This window comes from Globicephala melas, chromosome 3, assembly GCF_963455315.2.
Source record: "Globicephala melas chromosome 3, mGloMel1.2, whole genome shotgun sequence".
NCBI classification, from domain to species: Eukaryota; Metazoa; Chordata; class Mammalia; order Artiodactyla; family Delphinidae; genus Globicephala; species Globicephala melas.
In genome coordinates, this window is record NC_083316.1 from 150,620,682 (window position 1) to 150,643,709 (window position 23,028).

At 43.6% G+C, this 23,028-nt stretch overlaps 2 protein-coding genes across 30 annotated transcripts in view; one reads left to right on the plus strand and one right to left on the minus strand.

The window, feature by feature from the left end:
- Positions 1–23,028, plus strand: part of LOC132597126 (metabotropic glutamate receptor 7-like) — a 303,251-nt gene that overhangs the window by 228,467 nt on the left and 51,756 nt on the right. The gene's annotated exons all lie outside the window — the stretch shown is intronic.
- LOC132597127 (uncharacterized) lies at positions 9,435–21,934 on the minus strand. Its single transcript, XM_060296648.2, has 3 exons — positions 20,798–21,934; positions 11,409–11,490; positions 9,435–9,571 (listed from the first exon to the last, which is right to left on the minus strand). Exons 1-2 carry the CDS (start codon positions 21,932–21,934, stop codon positions 11,455–11,457), a joined length of 1,173 nt encoding a protein of 390 aa, XP_060152631.2. The 3' UTR covers positions 9,435–9,571; positions 11,409–11,454.

The window sequence follows — 23,028 nt, forward strand, 5'->3', positions numbered from 1 at the left end:
CACAGGAAAATTGTTAAGGTCTGAGTATTCTATTACCTTTAAAAGCACTGGAAACTTTGAAATTATTTCTTTCAGAATTTTCATATAATACTGAAAGGCGGGGGGGAGGTAGCAAAATGAAGGGAAATAGATAGTAGTAGTCAACTTCAATTAAGAAAAAGCAACAAGAGGCAGTTTGTACTCTTTTGATACGGCAGAAGCCCCATGTGTCAACTCATGCTAAAAAATGGATATATACACACACATATATATGTTTGTGTGTATTATATGTATATGTGACACACACACATAATTAATCCACAGCCTTAGGCTAATCACTCATTGTGGCAGAAACAACGAGCTGTTGACTACACTTTAATCAGCTCCTCCAGCCTGTAGAGGCATCACTAGGACCAAGAGAGGAACAACATTCTCCATCTCCGCTTGCATCTGGGTATGGTTCTATCCCAAAGAATGTGACCAGAGGTGACCTGAAGAGTTTATGTCTGAAGGATAACGAGTTGATAATTGTAGCTTGCAGCTTCCTCTCTCCTTTCCGTTTTAGGACAAACGTAGAGCCACTTGATGAAGGTGGTGGGTCCCTGAATAACTGAGCAGAAAACTGACCCTCAGACCACCAAAGTCCATACTACACTCCTGAGTGAGTGAGAAATGAACTGTCCATGTGTTGCTCCACTGAGGTTTAAGGTTTATTATTTAGTGTTTAACTAACGCATGTTTTCTTTAAACCTCAGTTGCCTTCTCGGTAAAATAGTCTTTGAAAAGGATCCACTGTAAGTTTTTTCCATTGCTTATGTTTTTACCTTAGTTTTTAACTCTCAGAAACATTGCGCGCATTCTACCTTTTAAGTTAGTAAGTCTACTTTTTTTCCCACAAAGACGGGTTCTTCAAGTTATGGAGAAGTCATAGCAGACTGTTGCTTCAGTTTAAGATACGCATTCACATATGAGATGAGAAGGGTGAGGACCCAGAGAAACGCCTTTGACAGAGGGGAGTGAGAGCATACTGAAGAATGTTTAGTAATAAAGAATTCAGATGGGAGAAACGGATGGGTTACATCTAACAGATTTGCTCAAAGGAATTCTGGAAAGGCAAATATGTGAAAATGTATAGCAAAGACATGGAATGCCTTTTGGTCCCTAAATGGATTTCATTTCAAAGACGTGCATATTGCAAATACATGTACCATAACACTTCTCTGTCCACTTCTAGAATCTTCTAAAGCCTGACAGAACATCTGCAGAGAGAGGATGTCATTCCAAGATAATCGACTGCAAGTGACTAAATTAAGATAAAAATGTCCTTAACCTTGAACAGTTTTTTAAAGAGATTTTAGAAGAAAGGAGCCCTCCAGGGGGTTGTATAACTATATAATTGTACCCTTTCTAAAAGGCTATTTACAGATACATAATGTTTCCCCTCCATTCTTTAAAGTAAAATATAGGATAAAAAAAATAGTTTGGGGATAATATTTGTTTGGGACAGCAGGCACTGCTAATCAGTACCACTCTCTCCTTATTCCTTACTATCAGAGCCCTGGTTTAGGAGACCCCATTATCCTTAAGGCTAAGGTGGCCAGTTTAAAATCCGAGCTGATGAGATCTAAGTGCAAGTCTGCTGACCATCTGTGGTAAAAAATTTGCTCTCTGAGTTAGACACTGCCTTTTTTTCTTACTTAATTTCTTTTTTTTTTCCTTTTCTTTCTTCCTGCCCCAATTGTTGGAACACTATTGGAGATTCTGGGGTCACTTTGAAGCTATGTGGACGTGCTAGAGATGTGGAAGCTGGAAGAGCAAAGCAACCCAGTCCCCTGGTGATGCCCTTCAGCAGCTGGACTAACGCTAGAGGGACTATCTCCAAACTTCCTGCTACCCGTGGAAAGTAAGGTAAATCACTCATTCACTTTCTGTTACCTACTAACTGATCCAGAACTCTAACCTCAGGGTTCTAGAACCCTTCTCAGTATCCCATAGTCATACTCATGTTCCGGACTCCTGATCATCAGACTTGCTTATAGCAGATGTATGGGGAGGGCAGGCTCTTCTGGAAGCCCTCATACTTCCTCCCCTACCCCCACCACACACAAATAATGATCTTTATGTCCACTCATCCTTCTATCTACACTCAGAGGCCAGGGCCCCCAGGAAGGCTTCACTGACAACCCTTTACTCCTCTCTACATGCAGAAAGAGTAGAGGTGTGGGCTCTGGAATCAGACTTCCTAGACTTGAATTCTTAACCTGTTACTTACCAGTTTAGGACGTGGGCAAAGTAGTTACCTTCTCTGGACACCCCTGTAAAAGAGGAACACTAAGTAGCACCTATGTACCTTACTGAAAGGATTAAATGAGCAAACGCAGGTAAAATTCTTATAATTTTTTCTTGGGTCAATCAATTCTAGCTGCTATTGTTACCTTTGGCTAATTTAGGGCAGAGTGCCTTTGCCCTCCTTTGGTTCCCTGGGCCCGTCTCATTCACAACACACACAACCGCATACTGCAGAGTTTTGAAAGGTGGTTCTCAAAATGTGGTCCCTGGGCCAGCAATATCAGCCACACCTGGCAACTGGTTAGAACTCTGGCACTGAAGCCCAGCAATCTGTGTTTTAACAATATTCTCAGGCAAATCTGATGCACACTAAAGGTTGACGACAACTGAGAACATCTGTCTCAGACTCTCCTGGAGGCAGTCACCAAAAATAGAGTTACAGGACCTTACACCTTACCAGTTGGAGAAGGGGTCTAGTAATTGCCCTGGTTATCAGGCTTGTCATGATTTCTCAGCACATAAATGTTTGAGAATCACTGCCATTTTGAATGTGTGTTTCACTTGTCTGTGTTTCCAGTGGACTTTACTTCCTTGCAAGGAAGGTTTGTGAAGATTTGTTGCTGTTGTCTGCATTATTAGTTTTATTATGCTAATTCTAGAATCTCTGGTGCATAGTGCAATCTCAGGCAGGAAGTAGTGGCTCATTAAAACAGATGTCCCAAAAGTCTTAGTAGAACTTCAAGATTAATTCCTTCAGGAAGAGGTAAAATTGTCATTAGATGCAAATGATATGATACTATATATAGAAAACCCTAAAGACTCTACATGAAAACTACTACAACTGATAAACGAATTCAGCAAGGTAGCAGAACACAAGATTAACATACAGAAATTGGTTGCATTTCTTTATACCAACAATGAAATATCGGAAAGGGAATGTAAAAAAACAATGCCTTTTAAAATCACAACCCTCAAAATAAAATACTTAGGAATAAACCTCACCAAGAAGGCAAAAGACTTATACGCTGAGAACTGTAAGACGTTAATAAAGGAAAGTGAAGATGATTCAAAGAAATGGAAAGACATCTCATGTTCTTGGGTTGGAGGAATTAACATTGTTAAAATGCTCATACTACCCAAAGCAATCTACAGATTTAATGCGATCCCTATCAAATTATCCATGACATTTTTCACGCAATTAGAATAAATAATCCTAAAATTCATACAGAACCATAAAAGACCCAGAATTGCCAAAGCAATCCTGAAGAAAAAGAACAACGTTGGAGGCATAGCCACCCCAGACTCAGACAGTACTCCAAAGTCACAGTAATCAAAACAGCGTGGTATTGGCACAAAAACACACATATGGATCAATGCAACAGAATACAGAGCCCAGAAATAAACCCACACACCTCAGTTAATCTTTGACAATTAATCTTTGACAAAGGAGGCAAGAATATATAATGGGAAAGAGACAGTCTCTTCCGCAAGTGGTGTTGGTAAAGTTGGACAGCCTTATGTAAACCAGTGAAGTTAGAAAACATCCTTTCACCATACACGAAAATAAACGCAAAATGTCTTAAAGACTTAAACATAAGACATGACACCATAAAACTTCTAGAAGAGAACACAGGCAAAATATTCTCTGACATAAATCATACCAATGTTTTCTTAGGTCAGTCTCCCAAGACAATAGAAATAAAAATGAAAATAAACAAAGGGGACCGAATCAAACTTACACGCTTTTGCACAGCAAAGGAAACCATAAACAAAATGAAAAGACAACCTACAGAATGGGAGAAAATATTTGCAAATGATGCGACCAGCAAGGGCTTAATTTCCAAAATATACAAACAGCTCATACAACTTGATGACAATAAAAGCAAACAACCCAATCAAAAAAATAGGCAAAAGACTTAAAAAGACATTTCTCCAAAGAAGAAATACAGATGGCCAATAGGCACATGAAAAGATGCTCAACACTGCCAATTATTAAAGAAATGCAAATCAAAACTACCATGAGGTACCGCCTCACACCAGTCAGAATGGCCATCATTAAAAAGTCTACAAATAACATATGCTGGAGAGGGTGTGGAGAAAAGGGAACCCTCCTACAACACTGTTGGTGGGAATGTAAGTTGGTGCCGCCACTGTGGAAAACAGTATGGAGGTTCCTCAGAAAACTAAAAATAGACCTACCATATGATCCAGCAATCCCACTCCTGGGCGTATATCCAGACCAAACTAGAATTCAAAAAGACACATTCACCCTGATCTTCACAGCAGCAACATTCACAATAGCCAAGACATGGAAACAACCTAAATGTCCATCAACAGATGAATGGATAAAGACGATGGGGTACATATACACAATGAAATACTACTCAGCCATAAAAAACGAATGAAATAATGCCATTTGCAGCAGCAACATGGATGCAACTAGAGATTATCATACTAAGCAAAGTATGTCAGAAAGAGAAAGACAAATACCATGATACCACTTATATGTGGACTCTAAAATATGACACAAATGAACCTATCTATGAAACAGAAACAGAATCAGAGACATAGAGAATAGACTGGTGGCTGCCAAGGGGGAAGCAGGTGGGAGAGGGATGAACTGGGAGTTTGGGATTAGCAGATGCAAACTGGTATATATAGATTGGCTAAACAACAAGGTCCTACTACAGCACAGGGAACTATATTCAATATCCTGTCATAAACCATAATGGAAAAGAATATGAAAAGGAATGTATATACATATGTATAACAGAGTCACTTTGCTGTACAGCAGTAATTAACACAACGCTGTAAACCAAGTATACTTCAATAAAAAATAAGTTAATTAAATTTTTAAAAAGATTAATTCCTTCAGAAGAACAAGTACTACACATTCACAAAAAAAGCACCCTTTGAAAGTTTAAATTTTTGAATTTCTTTGCCACTTCCTTAGTTTTGATCATCTTGGACAATATATTTTTAATACTGACTTTTAAAAAGAATTGTGTTTCAGTGTTTGCTATCCTTAGAGAGACAGAAACAGATAAGTACAACTAAATACTTATTTTTCAAAAGTCTCAAAAGTATAAGGGAAATGAAAGTAATTATATCTTCAAATGATTTTGGGGTATGTTTCTAATTTCATACTTCTGATGCGATTAAAGATTAAAACTGTATTAAGACATTTGAGACATGCCGCATTGGTATTAAATGAATTTAATTTTGTATAAAGTGGCAGAAATATTTTCTTCAGCAAACATACCTGCAGATATAAAATCACAACCATAAATCTACAAAAAAGCAAGCTATTGAATGAAATCTGATTGGTTATTTCCCTGCAGTATGGATCTGCTAATAATTTAATTTACTACTTGCTAACAGAAGCCAAAATTTAAATATACATATATATGTGTGTGTGTATATATACATATCTCTTCAATTTTAAATCACTCATATATATGAACAAGTATACATACACATATATAACAATTGTTCATATATATATATGTATAAACAATTTAAATTAAAGAAAGTACATCTGGTGGCCTATTTTTTCCCCCAGATTTCTAAAGAACACCATATTCTATTCTAGGCAGTGGAATGTCAATCCACCTTAAGGGTTGTTCAATGAGCATATCTGAGAAACCACTGGTTTAGTCAATGATGTACTTATTGAGGGAGGCCCTAGTGCCACTGTCAAGAGCTTATCCACAGGAGAGATAAGAAGGTACTTGTTTGGTTTGTGAAAAGAAGGAGTAGTGAGGAATGGCAGGTAGCTGCAGGCTGATGACACGTGATGTCCGTATATATGTAGAACCAACACGCCCATAATTGCACCCGTTTTCCATACCCAAATCCAAAGCCTTTATATCATTAATCCCAGGCAAAAATGGTAAGATTCATGTGTGTTACTATCCCACGGCTTCAAGATGCCTCTAAACTCATATGAGTATGTCTTAGTTTTATCAGTGGAGGACAAACCAGGCTTCTATCACCAAGCCCCATTCCATAACAGGCAAACCAGTCCAAGACTTCTCTGAGTGCTGCAGGAGAGTCTATGGAAGGGGCGCTCACTCCACTGTGATGCCTAAAATGCCTTTGCACAGAGCAAACATTCAATACATGCTGAGTGAATGAATGAATGAACTGGTGTCATAAAACAGGCTTATTTCAGGGAAATTCCATTCAACAGGCTGGCATTCCTTCCTACCCATCTTAACTGTTAAGCTTGCCATCAGACAGAAATTTAATTATAAAATGTTAGAGCTGAGGAAATTTTAGAAACTATCTACTCTCCAGAGGTATACAACTTTAATTCAGTGGTAAAAATCACTAGGAGTGATTTAGGAGTCTATCAGACCTGAGTCCAAATTCCACATCTACCATAATTTTGTGAGCAAATAACTACTTCTGAGGCTCTGTTCCATGTATGCATTATGGGATATCATAATAATACATACATTAATTGTATGACTATCAGGGGATGAAATGACACAACCCATTTGCCATGGTCGGCTAAGTAATTTGCACCAAGTAAGCACTCAAGACATTAGCCACTATTAATAGCGGAGAGATGAAAACAAAACTCTGGGACTGATGCCTACCTTAGTGGCCCCAGTGGTCATAATGACTGTCTTCCATTCAGCCTGCTCTCTTCTCACTAAGACTAAGGAAGAGAAGATGAACAAATTAGGAATAACAATTTGAAAATGGTTTTATACTCCCTGAATGAATGGAATTATAATAAAATGATTCATGAGTTCTGCAGAAATATGATGAGACTTTAGATCTTTATGTTAGTTCTCTACAAAACCAATTGATGGCCCTAAGATGTACCTTCCCACCCAGCCCCATCCTTACCAGGATCAAACATCATTGTAAATGGAAAAGTCAACAACACATATCAACAAGCTAAGTTACAAGCCAGTGAAGTCTCGGAGCTTTGATAGAGAAAATTCAGATTTATCATGATATGTAAAAATAAGATGATATGAAGAACTCAATCTAAAAAATATTACCTGGAGATCTATAATCTCTACAATAGTGCTATAAAAAGTAAAGAGCTAGAAATCTATTTAGATGGTTTTCCTTATAAGAAATCACTTTCTGTATAACTTTTAATGTACTATTGATGAGAACAATTCAACAAAATTCAAATAAATATCTGCAGATGTCCTACAAGAAGAAAAGAACAGAGTTAGATGTGACAGGGGATAACCGGACTTCAGGATAAGTAAGACCCTATACTTGACCTCAATAAATTAACATGAAATACAGTGGATGAGTCATGTACAGAATGTCAGAATTCTAAAAGGCCAAGCTAAGTACCCAAAGGAACACGTGGGGACTCTTAAGAAGGAAATAAAATATTGGTTAGTTGATTACGAAAAGGCAGAAGGGAGTAGGTTCCCTTTGGCTGCTCTTTGAAGAGATCACTTCCTTTCCCACCTAGTCCTGAGGCTAGGGTGGCATGGGCAATAGAGGAATGTGGGGACTGAGAATCATTTCTACTCTCACCAGAGTGGCTGGAAGCAGATTTTCTTACCAGGATGTAGTAGTATGCTAATATTTAAGGGTTCTTGAGGTCAGAGAGAAGGGTTTGAATACTCCGGCTCCATCTCTTGCTGTGGGTCAAGTTTCTTACCTTTCCAACACCTCGGCGTCTTTATCGGAAAATTGGGGACGATGATAATGTCTCCCACCTGAGTGTGAGAACTACATGATATAGTGCATACGCAGGGCTAAATTTGGTGCCTGGCAAACAGAAAGTGCTCAGTACGGCAGGCGAGTGTAGTGACAATAAAGGCAAAGATGACGGGGTTAGTGCCGGTGTTGCCTCTGCCCCCAGAACAGGCTCTGACTGGGAGACAGTTAAAGCACCTTTGGGTTCATGGGGGTTTATATATAAGCAACGGTTGATCAATGTGAGCTGGTTGTCCAAATGATTATGTGCAATCTAAGAAAAAAATGGGCCTCGGATCTGCTCAGCTACTTAATAATATTAGCAGCGGTAGTAGTCAAAGAAGCTAAATTTTATTACGTGTTTATATGCCAAACAACGTGCTGAACGTTTTAAAAGGATTTACTCACTTATTACAACGAGGCTATACGCTAGGTCCTCATAATGTTATTCGTCTCTTTCAGATGTTGACTGAGCCTCAGACGGGTTACAAAAGCACCTAAGATCCCGTTGTCAGTACATGACGGAAATGAGTTCAAATCCAGCCTGTCTGACTTGTTCTTAATCACTAAGGTATGAAATTAAGCATGTTGCCCTTTGCCTGATTCTCCTTCTGAGGCCTGAATATTTCACTTAGCTCTCTGAGTGCAGAAGAGAGAAAATTCTCTCTCCTTGACCCAACTTGGCATCAATATCCAACTCCCCTTCTCAAAACGGGTTGCTTCAACGAGCAGCAATGAATGCCGGGTCGTGGACCAGTCACCTTGATGACTAAGAGTCAGACACTAGGGAAAGAAAATGCTCTGTGACAAACCTACCCTTGTACAGAAACAAGACAGAAATGGGGGGACAGGGCAGAAGATAATGGAATAAGGCATAGGAAAAATAGCACCTGGCATCGTGACAGTAATAGTAATAATAGTATTAGTAGTAGTAATAGTAATAATAATATACTTTACTATGCTCTAGGCATTGTATTAAGTGCTTGGTGTAAGTGACTTCATTTTAACATTGAAAACAAGTCTATGAGGATGAAATATTATTAACATCATTTTATAGGCAGGAGTATTGAGGTTCAGGTAATCAGGTAAATTTCCCAAGCTCATATGGTTAGCAAGTGGAAAGCAGAGATTTGAACCAGCACCTACACTCCTAACCATTATGCTATAACCATTATGCTGAAGACATAAGAATTCCAATGGTCTTTCCCCATAACCCACTCCTGCACTCCAGACTTAAATAGTCCAAGATCAAGAGAGAGCAAGCTTGGAGTTGCCACTCTTCAGTGAGTGTCAATCATTTCAAAACAGTGTGTTTGCTAACAAGATGCAGTTCCTGTGATAATCTTCTCAACCAGCTATCAAGAAACAGGAAGCAAAGATTCAAGTAACAGGATGTTCCTACTTACGAGGAAGGTGGGACAGCATAGTGGACACTGGGCTTAACTGTTCTGGAAAACGTGGTCCCAGTAGGCATACACGCTGGTACATTTTCCCCACCTACCAAATACAAAAGAAGTATTTCATTTCCATGTTGCTCTTCAAAGTTCCACCTCATTCGTGCCTGTCATTCATCCTCTGGCCTCTTCCTGTCTCCATTTCTGTACAGAAAGGTGCTGAGTCTCTGCTCTCGGATACAAAAAGGGTGTGTTAGGAGAGGGAGCCATGGTACCTCGATGTCTTTTTCTTTCATCTTAATTCTATTATGCCAACTCCACTGAACTTAATTAGAGTGAATACAGAATTACACAATTACCCTCTGTTCTATTCTTCAGATGTTATATTTTGATAAAATTTACGACATGCTGCTCTCCCCTTGAACACCAGATGAACACTAGAAATGGATGTGTGTTGACATAAAATCTGTTATAATTGCAATTAAAGTATAGCTTACATAATGTTAGTGTTAACATAAAATTATAGATGTGTAGAGACAACGTGGTCATGCATTTTTTAGTGTAAGTACATGCTTAGACCAATATCTGTTAGCGGAATGAAGATGGAAGAGAATTTTGGTTAAGCCACAAAGGCTGTTTAAGGACTTGCAGATAGCTAAGGGGAACTCAAAGACCAGTAAGATAATATTTCCCCTGCCATGTTTGCAATTGCAAAGTGAAGGGAAGATGTGAAAGTAAGTACCCCTATGGAAATTACAAGACAAGTACATTTTTTTCCTTGAGTACCTGGGTAAATGCTTAAATTCTAATGTATATCAGTGATGCAAATTTTCAACTGAGTTTGATAAATCATAAAATAATAATTATACATATATGTATATAAAACTGCATGGAACTAGGCAGTTCAGAATTACTTCTAATTAAAGAGGTACCCTATGACAACTAACTTAAACCTTACAAAATATGGTTCCAAGTACCCTATCAGAGTGAAAAGCAGGAGACTGAAAGGTTTATTGTAAATGTTTGTAGTCATGGTGTCTTAACTAAAACTACTGTGTCACAAATACTATTAAAATAATTGTGACATTTTATTCACTTTTACTGCAAACAACAAAAGAAACTATAGGTATTTTTTCATTTCAGGTAATTATTTTAGCTAACAGTTATTAAATGTTTTGAGAAGACAGAGTGCTAATTGCATTACTTCATTTTATCTTTAAAATAGCGCTTCCATGTAATTATTCTTAATATCTCCATGGTATTAAAGGGTATCTCTAGTTTAGACCTTTCTTCAGAACTGCAGACTTGTGTATCCAACTGTGTACTCAGCATCTCTACTTGGATGTCACGAAAACATCTCAAATCTTATACCTCCAAAACTGGTCTTTAATCCCCCAAACATGCTCTACCCCAAACTTTTTCCATCTTAGGTGACAGTAACCACACCTTTCCAGTTCCCCAGGCCCTAAATCTCGAATTCACCCTTGACCCCCTCTTCCTTTCCATTCTTGCATTCAATCTACCATGAAATGCTGTCACAACCTTCCCAATGTGCCACTTCTGAGAATTACCAGCCACTAGCAGCCTGGTGCAGGCCAACAACATAGACCTCGAGGATCCTGTAGTCGCCTCCTGAGATTCTCCCTGACTCCACTCTCTCCCCACATCCTCAAGACCACAGATAGAGTTATGCTTTTCAAACAAGAGACAGTTCATGCCACACCTCGGCTAAAATCCTGTCCCTGGCTGCCTACATTTAGAGTAAAAGACACAATGCATGTGATGGCCTCCCAGGACTTACCCAATCCATCCCGTCACATATCTGACCTCCAGCCCTCCTGCTGTCTCTTCCTCCCCACTGACTAAGTCAGCCAGGGTGGCCTCCTTGATATTCCTCCAAGCTGCCTGGCATATTTCTGCCTTAGAGTGTTGGGACTGGTTATTCTTGCTCCCAGGGAGTGGTCGCCCCATCATACATTCTGACAACTCCCTCACTTCAAGTCTTTGCTCAAATGTCAACTTATAAAATCCACCCTGACTACCCTATTTAAAATCAGAACCTACCTGTACACTCCTCCAGCACTCCCAACCCAAGCCTCTTCAGTGAGCTTCACATCCTTTTCCTTATCCCGTAGCGCCCATCAACCTGTGACAAAGCATAGAATTTATTTATAACATCCGTTTCCACACGAGAGTGTAAGGAGGGAGAAAGCATGCAAGAAGGAGCACGCAGGCAAAGGCTCTTGTCTAATTTATTCATTGATACGTCCAAGCATAGAGAACAGGAAGATGCTTGATAAATAGTCCTGAAAAAGATACAGATGAGGAAACTAGTAGTAAAGCTCAGAAAGTTTAAGTAACTTCCTCAAGGTTTTAGAGCTAGAAGAGGGTCACAGTAGAATTCACACTTGGGGATGTCTAACTTCAAATCTCTTAGCGGCTCCGGAGGCGCAGGCTCAGCAGCCATGGCTCACGGGCCCAGCCGCTCTGCGGCATGTGGGATCTTCCCGGACCGGGGCACGAACCCGTGTCCCCTGCATCGGCAGGCGGACTCTCAACCACTGCGCCACCAGGGAAGCCCCTCTCTGCTATCTTAAGTCCATGCAATTCAGGATTTGTTTTAATCAGTGCCATGGAAATTCTCACTCCACTGAATAGGATCACTAAAGTGTTCTCTGTCTAGATCTATATATATATTTTCCATTTAAACAAAGGAAACAGAAGAGGGGAATTCATCATGGGTTACTGCGGTAATTTTACAGCAATTTTAGCAATAATGACATTTAAGTAATAGTGATATTTAGTGATAGCATAATAATAATAAAATAATAGCTCTTAAATGTATTGAAGACGAATCGCATGCTAAACTCGGTGCTAAAATATTTCCATGTATATTTTGTGCAAAATCCTTATGAATATTCTATCAGATGAGCTTGATGTGTAACTCCACCAGGCATACTTCTCTTATTCCGCTTTCAAAGATAAGGAAATTGATGAGAAGTGTGGTAACCGTTTGATCAAGATGAGACTGGTAGTAAGTTGTGAGTATGAATTTAAATTCAGGTCTAACTCCAGAATTTGATTCTCAATCCATACATGAAAATTCTGATAATTCCTTTGATAAGAGTATGTTTTCTCCTGGAAAACATCCCCCATTATGTCTGCCTGTGCTCATACCTTCAGAACACAGTCAAGTTTAAAACATGATAAAAATGTTTAAATAGTGTGCTTTAATAAATGGAAATATCTTCATCTCAACGATAACACAAAAAGGCAGGCTGAGCCCTTTGAAGTGGCTCTCTTCCATCCAGAACAAGAGAAGGAATCAACAGCTGCAGAGTAAAGAAAGCATGAAACCCAGAGATGGAGGATTCTGTAAATGACCAATTACAAGACTATTAAGCCGCACTTTCATAGCAAGAGGCAAAATATTCCATTAAACTGAAAATTCTTCTACCCCTCACTCCAAGGCCCACACAAACATTAATGTTGCATTTATTAGGATGTATTTCCTGTGCTCTATCAACTTGACTTTCAGCAACTGTATTAATACAGTCCTTTCGCTTTGCACATATATCTGAATGATGGATTCCATTACTGGAGTTTTGTAGAAAGAGTGGAGGGAATGAAGTAAAGTTTGGGAAGAGCCATCATAATCCATAATGATGGGCACTGAATCAGGACAAGAAGAAACCTCTCTTCTCATTTATTTGAATGAAAAGCCTACTATATATTTATTGCCTCTGTACAAGGCCATGTGTTGAATAATGGAAAACAAGCATCTTTCATTTGGAGGTAGGATTTGTGTGCTCAAGTTTCGATGGGCCTGCAGAATTAATCTTGTTTTAGAAATGAAATAAAATGTAATTTCTTACTGTAAGTAGATGTGGTTAAGCAACTGGCAACGTTGATGTCTTTAAATCACTGCAGTTTCGGGGTAGGGAATCTATAATTATTTCAAGCACTTTTATTGGTGCAACAATTGAGCAGTGTACATAGTGGTCAACAACCTGGGCATTGTCAGACGACTCTAAGTTTGAATCTAGACTTTGCCACTCACCAGCTATGTGACTTTCAGCTATGAGAATCACTTTCTTCAGCTTTACAGTGTGGATTATTATATGCCCTTTGCAGAACTACTGTAAGAACTAAATGTATATGGGCACAGTGGCTCATAGTAAGGGCTCAAATTAGTACTGTGGTCACTACTAGTAGTATTGAAAAGAAATTAGAACTTCTATTCTCCTAAAGTGGGATATGTGTCCCTTTATCATTGTAATTTCATATCATTTTACTTTTGACCTTATAATTTAATAGCTTGATCCAAGAAACATTTAGCAGTAAATATAATTGAAAGAAGATTACTTGTCAAACATGAAATACTGTCGTATCAAGTATGCTGGCACAATACTCTTCTCAGATAATTAACCTGTAAAAATATGTTACTGTCTTCTTTTTAATTAAGCACATTGAACATATATATTTACTGTGCCAATTGGCGAAAGGTCCATTAATTAATCAGTCTAACTATATGTTGCATAAATGTCTTCTAAACATAATCGTATATGTATTTTATTTGTTGGGAAAATGTGTTTGAGATTGTTCTTTTCTGCCTATTTAAAGTCAAAGAGGGTGAGAAGTAGAGTTAGGCTTAATGTACTTTGTACTCCATTATGCCATGAAAATGCTTCTGTGCCCTGGAGACAACAACAAAAGATTTGCTTTAATGACAAGAATCAAGTATGTTCTAAAGCTTCCAGGTAGGAGGCGTATAGGTTGCAGTTTATATCAGAAGTCTTTGCTCTCTCTCTCAACTGCGTCTAGATGGGAAACACGTGGTCACAAATGCTTCAAGGTGATACAGTAAATGTTGGAAAGAGGGGGGTAGGAGGCAGAGTTTTGAATATCTCAAACCTGAGCTAGAAGGATTTTATTTAAAGAAAATAGCGGATATGATTTTTCACTTAAGGAATGCCAGTCAGCAAACCTGACATTAATGTAGGAAATTAGCTCTTTTAGCTATGATGCTTTCAAATGCACATGGCTGAAAACAAATTCAAAATAGTCAAAGGAAATTTAAAAACAAAAACCAAACAACAACAACCACCTCAACAAACAAGTACTAGAAATTCAGGGATGCAGCCATATTCAGATACAGTTGGATCTGGACGTTCCAGAGTATCAGCAGGGTTCCAGCTCTCTCTCCATCCCTCAGCGCTGCTTACCTCTGCAAGACTTTATTTTACAGAAAGTCTCTCCTTGTGCTGGATGGTCACTGGGAGTCCCAGAGTCATATCTCCCCAGCTTAGAAATTCCAGAGAGAAAAGACAATTCTTCCATTTTGCTCTGAGAGAAAAGTCCTGGGGAGCAGTCTGATAGACTTAGCCGACGTCAGATGCCTACCCATGAGCCAATCACCTGCTTTACTGGAGTTCAGTCCCTGGGCGACTCATCCCCGGGGCCCGTGAGGAGGCAGGATGGCATTATCTGGCAGTTCTCCAAGAAAAGCCTGCTGTTTTTTTGTAAGATGAAAGGGGAGAGGACATGGAAAATGAAACCTGTATCTGCTTCTGTAAAATCCACAGAATCTTACTCCCTGTCCTGTGTCGATGACCATGCAGTAAGCTGACCCAGGAGGTCCTTTTTCCCACAACAGTCTTTATATATATGACTAAGGAACACACTGGTAAAAGAATATGGGAGAAAGTCTGAGTATGACAAGTCAGCTAGACTGATATTAACTAACAAAGCTGTGTGAAAATATCCTTAAAAAGTTGCCCCCAACTCACTCAAAGTCCAAAGTTGGAGCTGGAAATACAATGTCATGGAGTTTGGATAAGAACAGGTTTTCTCCAAGCTGAACTATGACACAGAGATTAGCGACTTCGAGAAACTATACTTTTCCAAAGAAAAAACATCACATGAGAAAAATGAGGCCTAGAAAAATTAAATGACTTAAGGTAACATAGCTAATTAATGGCAGGACTGAGACTAGAGTATATACTTTGTGTAACTGGCTATGGTTTTTTTGTTTGTTTGTCTGTTTTGTTATCAGTTCAAAACGAGACAAACTTAAAGAAAGGAAACACAACCAAAACTCAGTGGTTGGAAAAGAGATGGATGTGAACGCCCACTTGTTTCTTACGTATAAAGTTACCCCTCGCAGTGTTTTGGAGGAGAAAACGCTGGCTCTTCCCAACGTTGGTTATATACACAAAGATTCCAAAGACAAGACAAGTGCTTTGCAAACAAAGTAACTAGAACCAGCTCAGGCTTCCCCGCGCCGGGTCCTACGTTCCACGGTCAGAACCACCAACTGTATCCCCCCGGGGAACAAGGTGATTCAGAAAAGCTGGCGTCTTCAGAGAAGGGAGAAAACTTAGCCGGGAACAGAGGAGAAAACTTGCTCAGCTTCTTGCTGGGGTCTGAAATGATCCCAACAGAGTCCTTAAACCCCTCAGGTTTCCCCAATCAAGCACCCTCGCCTCCAACCTGGGCCACCCCAGATCTGACTATCAGACGACAGAAGTCTGCGGACGCACGAAGAGCTGACCACCCCACGAGAGGAACCTACGCGCGGTCGCGCCCACTCACCCGCCGCTCCCCGGGAGACGGGAGACCAGCCCGGGGTCCCAGTCCCGGGCGTGGCTGACTCGCCCCTCTCCGGGCCAAGCTCCAGCTCACCTCGGCGCGGCCCGCCTGGGCGCCGCCATCTTGACCACGAAGGGGGCCTCGCGCCGGAGGCCCCTGAGCGGGCGCCCTGAGCGGAGCCTGAGCGCCGGGGAGCCCCAGGTCGGCGCCCTACGTTCCCCGCGCGCTCGCGCAGCGTCCACGCGCGACGAGAGTCCCTCACGCAATGCACGATCCAGGCTTCCGCGGACCCGGCGCCCCGCGCAGCCCGCACCGCGGCTCAGGCGACGCCGAGGGCGGCCCGGGCGGAAGAGCGGGCGGGGGGCACGCGCTCGGTAACCTGGCAACGCGGAGCAACCCGGCGTCTCTGGCGAACCCCAGCCTTCCACCGCGAGGAAGCACGGACCCCCGCACCCGCCGCCCAGCCCTCGCCGCCGCTCGGTCGCTCCGCCCGCTGCTGCCCGCTGGCTGTGGTCTTTTCAATCCATGATACAACGTCTATATGTAACGAATCTGTTAAACCCTAAATGTTTATGATATTCAAGTAATCCAGTATCTGAATTATTCTCGAAGATAAAACATCCAAAGACTTCTTAATTGTATGGGTATACATACATAAAATACACGTGGAGGTAACTTCAAATATAGTATGTGCCTGTCTCTATTCCTTCCCTCTCCGCTCTTTAAAAAATGCCCCTTTAAAAATTGCCCACTCACCATCTGTTAGGTAAATTTGCTGAAACACAGTAAATGTGGAGACAGAAATTGTTATAGAGACTATTCCAAATGGCACTGACACCTGTATTTATGAAATGTTTAAAAGGGTAAGTTAGAGTTGTTTTTTTAAAAAAAAAAAAAAAATCCCACTATAGTAACACCACATCATCCTAGGTGCCCAGTTCTATCCAATTACATAAGATGGAGAAAGAGAGAGAGAGAGAGAGAGAGGAGGAAGAGAAAGAAGGAAGAAAACCAAGTACTTATGTATAAAATGTTGCTGCCAAAGTTTGAGATTATACTCAAGCATCAATGAACAGAAGGAAAACACTTACAAATTTACAAATGTATTTCATTTATGGTATGAGGGACACAGGTTTAGATTTGCAACACGCTCCCACAAGGGTCAAATTGACCACTTTTTTCTATCTAGTTGCTCTTGAGAGAACAAAACAATTGAAACAGATGCCATTCAATTCCAAGTCTATAGCTTAGACCATGTCACTGCACATGAAATATTGTTCATTCAGAGTCACCACACAGCAAGAGTAATTTATACTCTCAGAGTGTTTGCTCTCAAGTCAATAGCAGAGAAGCCTTGAATAAAAACGTTCCCATTACTTTCCATTGTAATAGATCTTACTTATAGCCCATGAAACAGTGGTCAGAGGAGATTTATTCTTTGGCCACCATATTATATAATCTCTCCACTTTAAGCCATCCCCCACTCGGCGATTATTTTTTAAATATGTTACTCGTAGTCAATATTAATTTACATTTAATCTTTCTTAGCATTAGGAGAGTATTATTTTGTACAGGCTCCGAAACAAATCTCCCGAATTCCTCCCTGATGCTCCCTTCAGGCTGAAAATGCATTGCAGGGTGGTTGCAGTGACTTAATTCTAGTTGGCAGAGCCCTGGCCTCACACTAATTTCATTAGCCTCAAACTCCTGGATTTGAAAGATCCACTGAATATGATTCCTGTCCTCTGACATGTCACTTACTAACCAATTCAGTGTGCATACAGAGGAGAGAAAGGACTTGCTCAGCTCTGGCCCACCGGCAGGCAGATGAGAATTCCCAGTCAGAGACACTGTTTACATCTGAGTGGTCATTCTTGCCCGGGTCCTCATTTTCAGGAAGGAAGTTCAATCCAGGCTTTGCTGGCAGCTGCAGCATTTGTTACATCCATTACTAGCTCCTTGTTCCTTCCTGCCCCCCAGTGCTTAGCATCCCCCATTTCAGTCACTAAGTCTTCCTTCCCCCAGCCTAGAAGCTTACCTCACCATAACTTTTTATCTCAAATGATAGGTTTGACACATTCCCCACAGCAACCCACAGGGACTGGGGAAAAGAAAAATCTCTGGAGAGCTAAGAATTCAACCATTTAGAGGAGTTTCTTTTATCCAGGACAGTCTTCATTGAGCTGAACCCTGCAATCCCAGAGAAGATTCACCTACCCGTTCTTTTCCTCTTTCCCTAAAGTGACTGTGACTTTGAACAAGGGGTCTGTGTTCCACTATTCTCTCTATTCATTTTGCAGGTTTACAGAGGCTGGGAAACTGGGGACTGGACTTACATGCCAGGAGCTTCTAAGATCACACGCAAAAATAAGGCTACTGGAAGAGACTGTTGGAATCTATCTCTGTATATTTGAACATGGGCAGTGGTTAACCAGGATGCTCACACCAAGCTTATACCCAGCTTGCAGCACAAGCTACAAGTTGGTGCATCCCTCCTACTACCAGCCTCTTCTCAATAAATGCAGGTGAAAACTGGGGGCTCTTTTCCCTCAGCTGTTCAATCCAACATGAATAGCTGCAATTTGCAAATTAGAGGAAAATGACAGTGTTTTCTCTGAATGGTTTTGGCCCCAACGCACACTGCTAATGCTGGCATTCAGTTCCTTTCCTTCCCAGCCCAGGGAACGGGGGAACTAAGCATAAGGCAAGCGTTCTCTTTTCTTGCAAGTGCCTCAGATCCACACACCAGAGAAGGAATCAGCTCCCCCTGGAATCTTTTTCAGCAAACACAATCCTTCACCTAGTCTGCAAGCTCTCTCTTGACTTTAAGATTTCACTCTTTTTTCGACAGGCAGGCCCATCTGCAAGCTCCCAAGCTCCAAGTGAAGGCACCAAAATAATTTTTAAAATGTCAAACAGCAAATGTGCCTTCAACCCCCAGAGCTCCAGTAAAAATACTGTGAGTTGCCCCTGTGGTTCTCAGGTGACCTCTGGCCTCATCCTCCCTGCAGCGCTGCCCCCTGAGGTTCTCTAGTTTAAGCTCAGAGGTAAAGGAAGTGCTTCTGGGTTTTGCTTCCAACAACCCAGGCTCTTCCTGAAAGCATTACCTCAAAGTGAAGGCTGCCCAGAAGCACTTTTGGCCTTGCAAACATCTAGAGGTGGCATACTCAACAGGTGCTAGGGATGCTCAGAGGCTCAGAGGGGCCATACCAGGCTGCAGCTTTAGACAGGCACCCCTCCTTCTGGCACAAACACAAACTTCATACCCCTGGGTGCTGATGTAGTGACAGCTTGAATCTCACAAGGAGTCCCCTCCAGAAAGCCAACATGCTTCAGGAAAGGCACTTGAGAGGGAGCCGACTTTTTAGCTACGGGGAGCATAAGGGTCAGCCAGAACATCTGGAGAAGGGACTAACTGAGCTTGGGTCCTACCAGGCAGGGAGAGAGCTGTGCATTAGGAAAGGATCACTTCAAGACAGAGATGAACAAAAAACTTGGAGATAGGGGTAGAGAAGGAAAAGAGAGGCAGAAATTGAAAGGGAGAACATAAAAACAGACAGACAAAAAAAAAAAAAAAAAGCAGGGAGAAAGAGACACAAGGAGAGAGACACACAGGAAGAAAGACAGAGAAACAAGAGAACCCATAGTCACGCAGACCCTGAAACTCAATTTCTTCATCCAGAAGCCATCCATCTATACCCAGGGCGGCACAGGAGCCGTGGGGCCGAGGCTGCGGGAGCAGGCGGTGAGAGAGCACTGCAGCACCGCCCACCGCTCAGCGGGCCCGATCCGCCGTCCTCGCATCTTCCGCCGTCCTCGCATCTTCCGCCGTCCTCGCATCTTCCGCCGTCCTCGCATCTTCCGCCGTCCTCGCATTCTTCCGCCGTTGCCCGCCTGCACCCGGAGCTAGAGGACCGCCCGGCCTTGCTCAGCGCACCCTACTGCCTCCCTCCAGGCGCCTTCTTGTCTGGCTCTGAGAATCGTCCTCAAAACCCAGGACTGGGGTTGGGGGCTGCGTTAGAGAGGTCGTGGGAAAGGATGGGCACAGGGTGGGTGCAGACAAAGCGACTGTGTTTCGCAGTTAGCATGAGCTCACCTCCGGGCTCTGAGCTGGCAGGAGTAGAAAGCTGATCGCCCGGCTCCTGCCAGTGGCCGGATCGCAAAGGCAGTTTAGACGGTGCAAACAACTGCCCAGAGCAAATCACCTGGGGGCACGTCTGCGGGTGGCTTCTCCCCGCTTGAGGACAGTCCCCACGCCTTCCGCCCCATGCCCTCGCAGAGACAGGTTACAGGTCGGGAAATCCAACCCGAGCGAAATGGGCAATTCACGTCCAAATGTAGGTGAAGACCTAGCCTTCGGTTTAAGAACTGCCTCCCTAAGCTCTTCTCGAAATTTTCCAAGGGAGCTGCAGCTTGTCGGGCGGCTTGGGGCAGGGAAGCTGGGGAGTTGAGAAATGCCTAGTTTCTAGGCGTCTTCTCATCTTTCATATTCCTTGCGCCTAAGTGGCTCTCACAGGAGCCCGGCACTTTTACAAGCCTGTTTTGGAACCATATTTCACTCGAATGCAAACCCATTTAAATCATCGCCTTGTTTTTCGGAGACTGTTTCTTGTCAATGGGGCCATAAATCCAGAATGTCAAGCCGGATGGACTGGAGCGCGGACAGGGGAGAGATGGAAGGGAAATGAATCAAGCAGGGAAAGTACCTCCTCGGGTGAGGTGGGAGGGATTCGGCAGGATCTCCAGGGTGGAAATGAGCGAAGGCTGACCAGACCCCGCACCCCTGGAGTCCAAGCCAGCCTTCAGGATAAAGAGCGCGGGGAGCTACGGCGCGCTCTGCCCCGGAGGGAGCGCCCCCCTACCTGGAAAAGCCTCAGGATGTTGGCTACCATGATGGAGACCGAACTCCCCGAAGCCCCAATCATTCCAACTACTTTCTCGGGCTTGACGAAAACCGGCGGCTCGCCGTTGGTGCAGCGCACTTCGGAGGTGTCCTTCTGGATGAGCGCCTGGACGAAAGTGAGCGACTGTTCGAGCGCATAAGTGTCCCTGGAACAAGTGTCCAGGATCCGCGCTCCCAGCCTCACGTTGGGCAGCAGGTTGGGATCGCTGTTGATCTGGTCCAGGGCGTAGAGCATCGCTTCCAGCCTGTGGATCCCGTTCTCCCTCTTGATGTCGCCGCAGGGCACTCCACTGGGACCCTTCGCGTGCACCGGGAACAGCCCCCCGAGGGTGACGTCCCCTTCGATCCGAATGGAGTGCGGGGCGTACATCTCCTGGCCGCGCGCCGCCGCCGCCAGCGCGCACAGAAGCACCTCCAGCACGCAGCAGGGAAACTTCATCAAAGTCAGGGCGCGGAGCAGCTTCCCCAGCTGGACCATGCTGCTCCCGCGGCTGCGGTGGTGGCGGCGGCACTCGAGGGGACGGTGGCGGGCTCGCCGGAGTCCTGGCCCCTTGGGGTGAGCTCCTCCGGGGAAGCTCAGGGTCTCCTGCGGGCGAGGAGGGTAGGGGCGCCCGGGAAAGGGCAGCCGGCGAGGGTGGGGGGTCCCGCGGCGCCTGCCATCTTGGGGCGCCGTGCGCTCTTGGGTTCCCCGGCCAGCGCGCCGCGCTCGAGCTCGCGCTCGGTGGCTTGCAGCTCGAGCTCTCCAACAGCCCAGCACTGGGGAGAGAGCGAGCATGGCTATCGCTTTAAATGCGCGTTCGGCTCCCTCTCCTCCTCCGCCCACTCCCTCCCACCCTCGCTCGCTCTCAGGCTCTCCCCACCCTTCCCAGCGCCCACCCTCCCCACGGTTTTGCATCATCACGCAGGGAGGGGCTGCGTGCTGAGGTAAGGGGGGAGGGAATAGGTGGGCGGCTGTGTGTGTGGGGGAGTACCTCCGATTGGGAGTTTCGAGGTCCCCAGGGAATCTGGGGATTGCAGGTCGCAGGCGAAGGCTGAGCTCCTGCTTCGGTCTCACTGTAGAAGCCGCTCGCTCGCCCGCCTGCACCCACACGCACATTCTAGGCACAGGGTGGCATCAGCCCCGGACAGGGCGGTTCTAGCTGGGGCTGACTGCTTCCAACCCTGAGGTCCGGAGCCGGGACTGTCAGCGCCGGGAGAATGCGAGGTAGTCGAAGGTGATGCCGCCAAGCATGAAGGGTAGTAGGGAGACCCCAGTCTGTACTGCTAATTCGTCTGTGCCAGTTTTTCCTAAGAAAAACACACATACACACAGGAGCCTGATTTATGACCTAAAGAACCTTTACGCAGAGACTTCTCCGGGGCCAGGCACTGGGCTAGCCTGTAGGGAAAGACGCCAACAAGAAATGCTGGGAATGGAAATGCATCTTTGGTCTTCAGGGGTTACTGTGGCCGGAGCCGGATGAAGTAACCCTGGTCTCCGGTAAATCTGTGGCGCATTCGCTCCTTTTCTTCCTTTCATCGCAAGAGATGGAACAACTGAGAACTCTGCAGAGCGCACTTTCTTCTCTGGCGCTGACAGGTGTAAGGCTCCCTCCTACCCATTTCCAGAGATGCTTTTGGGCTGATGTCAGGTTTCCTCGGGCAGGAAATAGCAAGAAAGAGGTGGCAGTAGGAGGAGCAGACAGAAGTCTCCCCATCGATCCAGTGATCCATTCTCCTTTTTTTTTTTTTCTCTGGCTGAAGATTTGGGGGGTTTGGGGAGTGGAACCAGGATGCCAGAGCAGGTTGTAGTGCAGTTAGGAAGCTGTTTTTCAAAGGTGTCCCCTCCTGCAGGTCCAGCCCAAACTTGGCCCATTAAAGCAACAAGTGGCCCTAGTTCCTACACAAGGAAGGGCAATGTATCTGCCCTTGGTGCCCACGTGTACTGCTTATGGTGGTCTCTACTCTTGCTGAGCCTTTCTGTTGGAGGGCAGCGAAACTGTCTTATACAGAATTGAGGGCGCAGAGAAAACCAAAACAAGACTATACTTTCTGTTGTAATGTTAGTGTACTAAAGAAAAATGTCCTTGCACATAAACAAAACAACACACACACACACCTAAAAAGTCAGAAGTTGGGAAGTTGGTTGTCTCTTCCACCAACCACCTGTATGACCTTGGCACTTCTGTTCCTGTGCCTGAGTTTTACTTT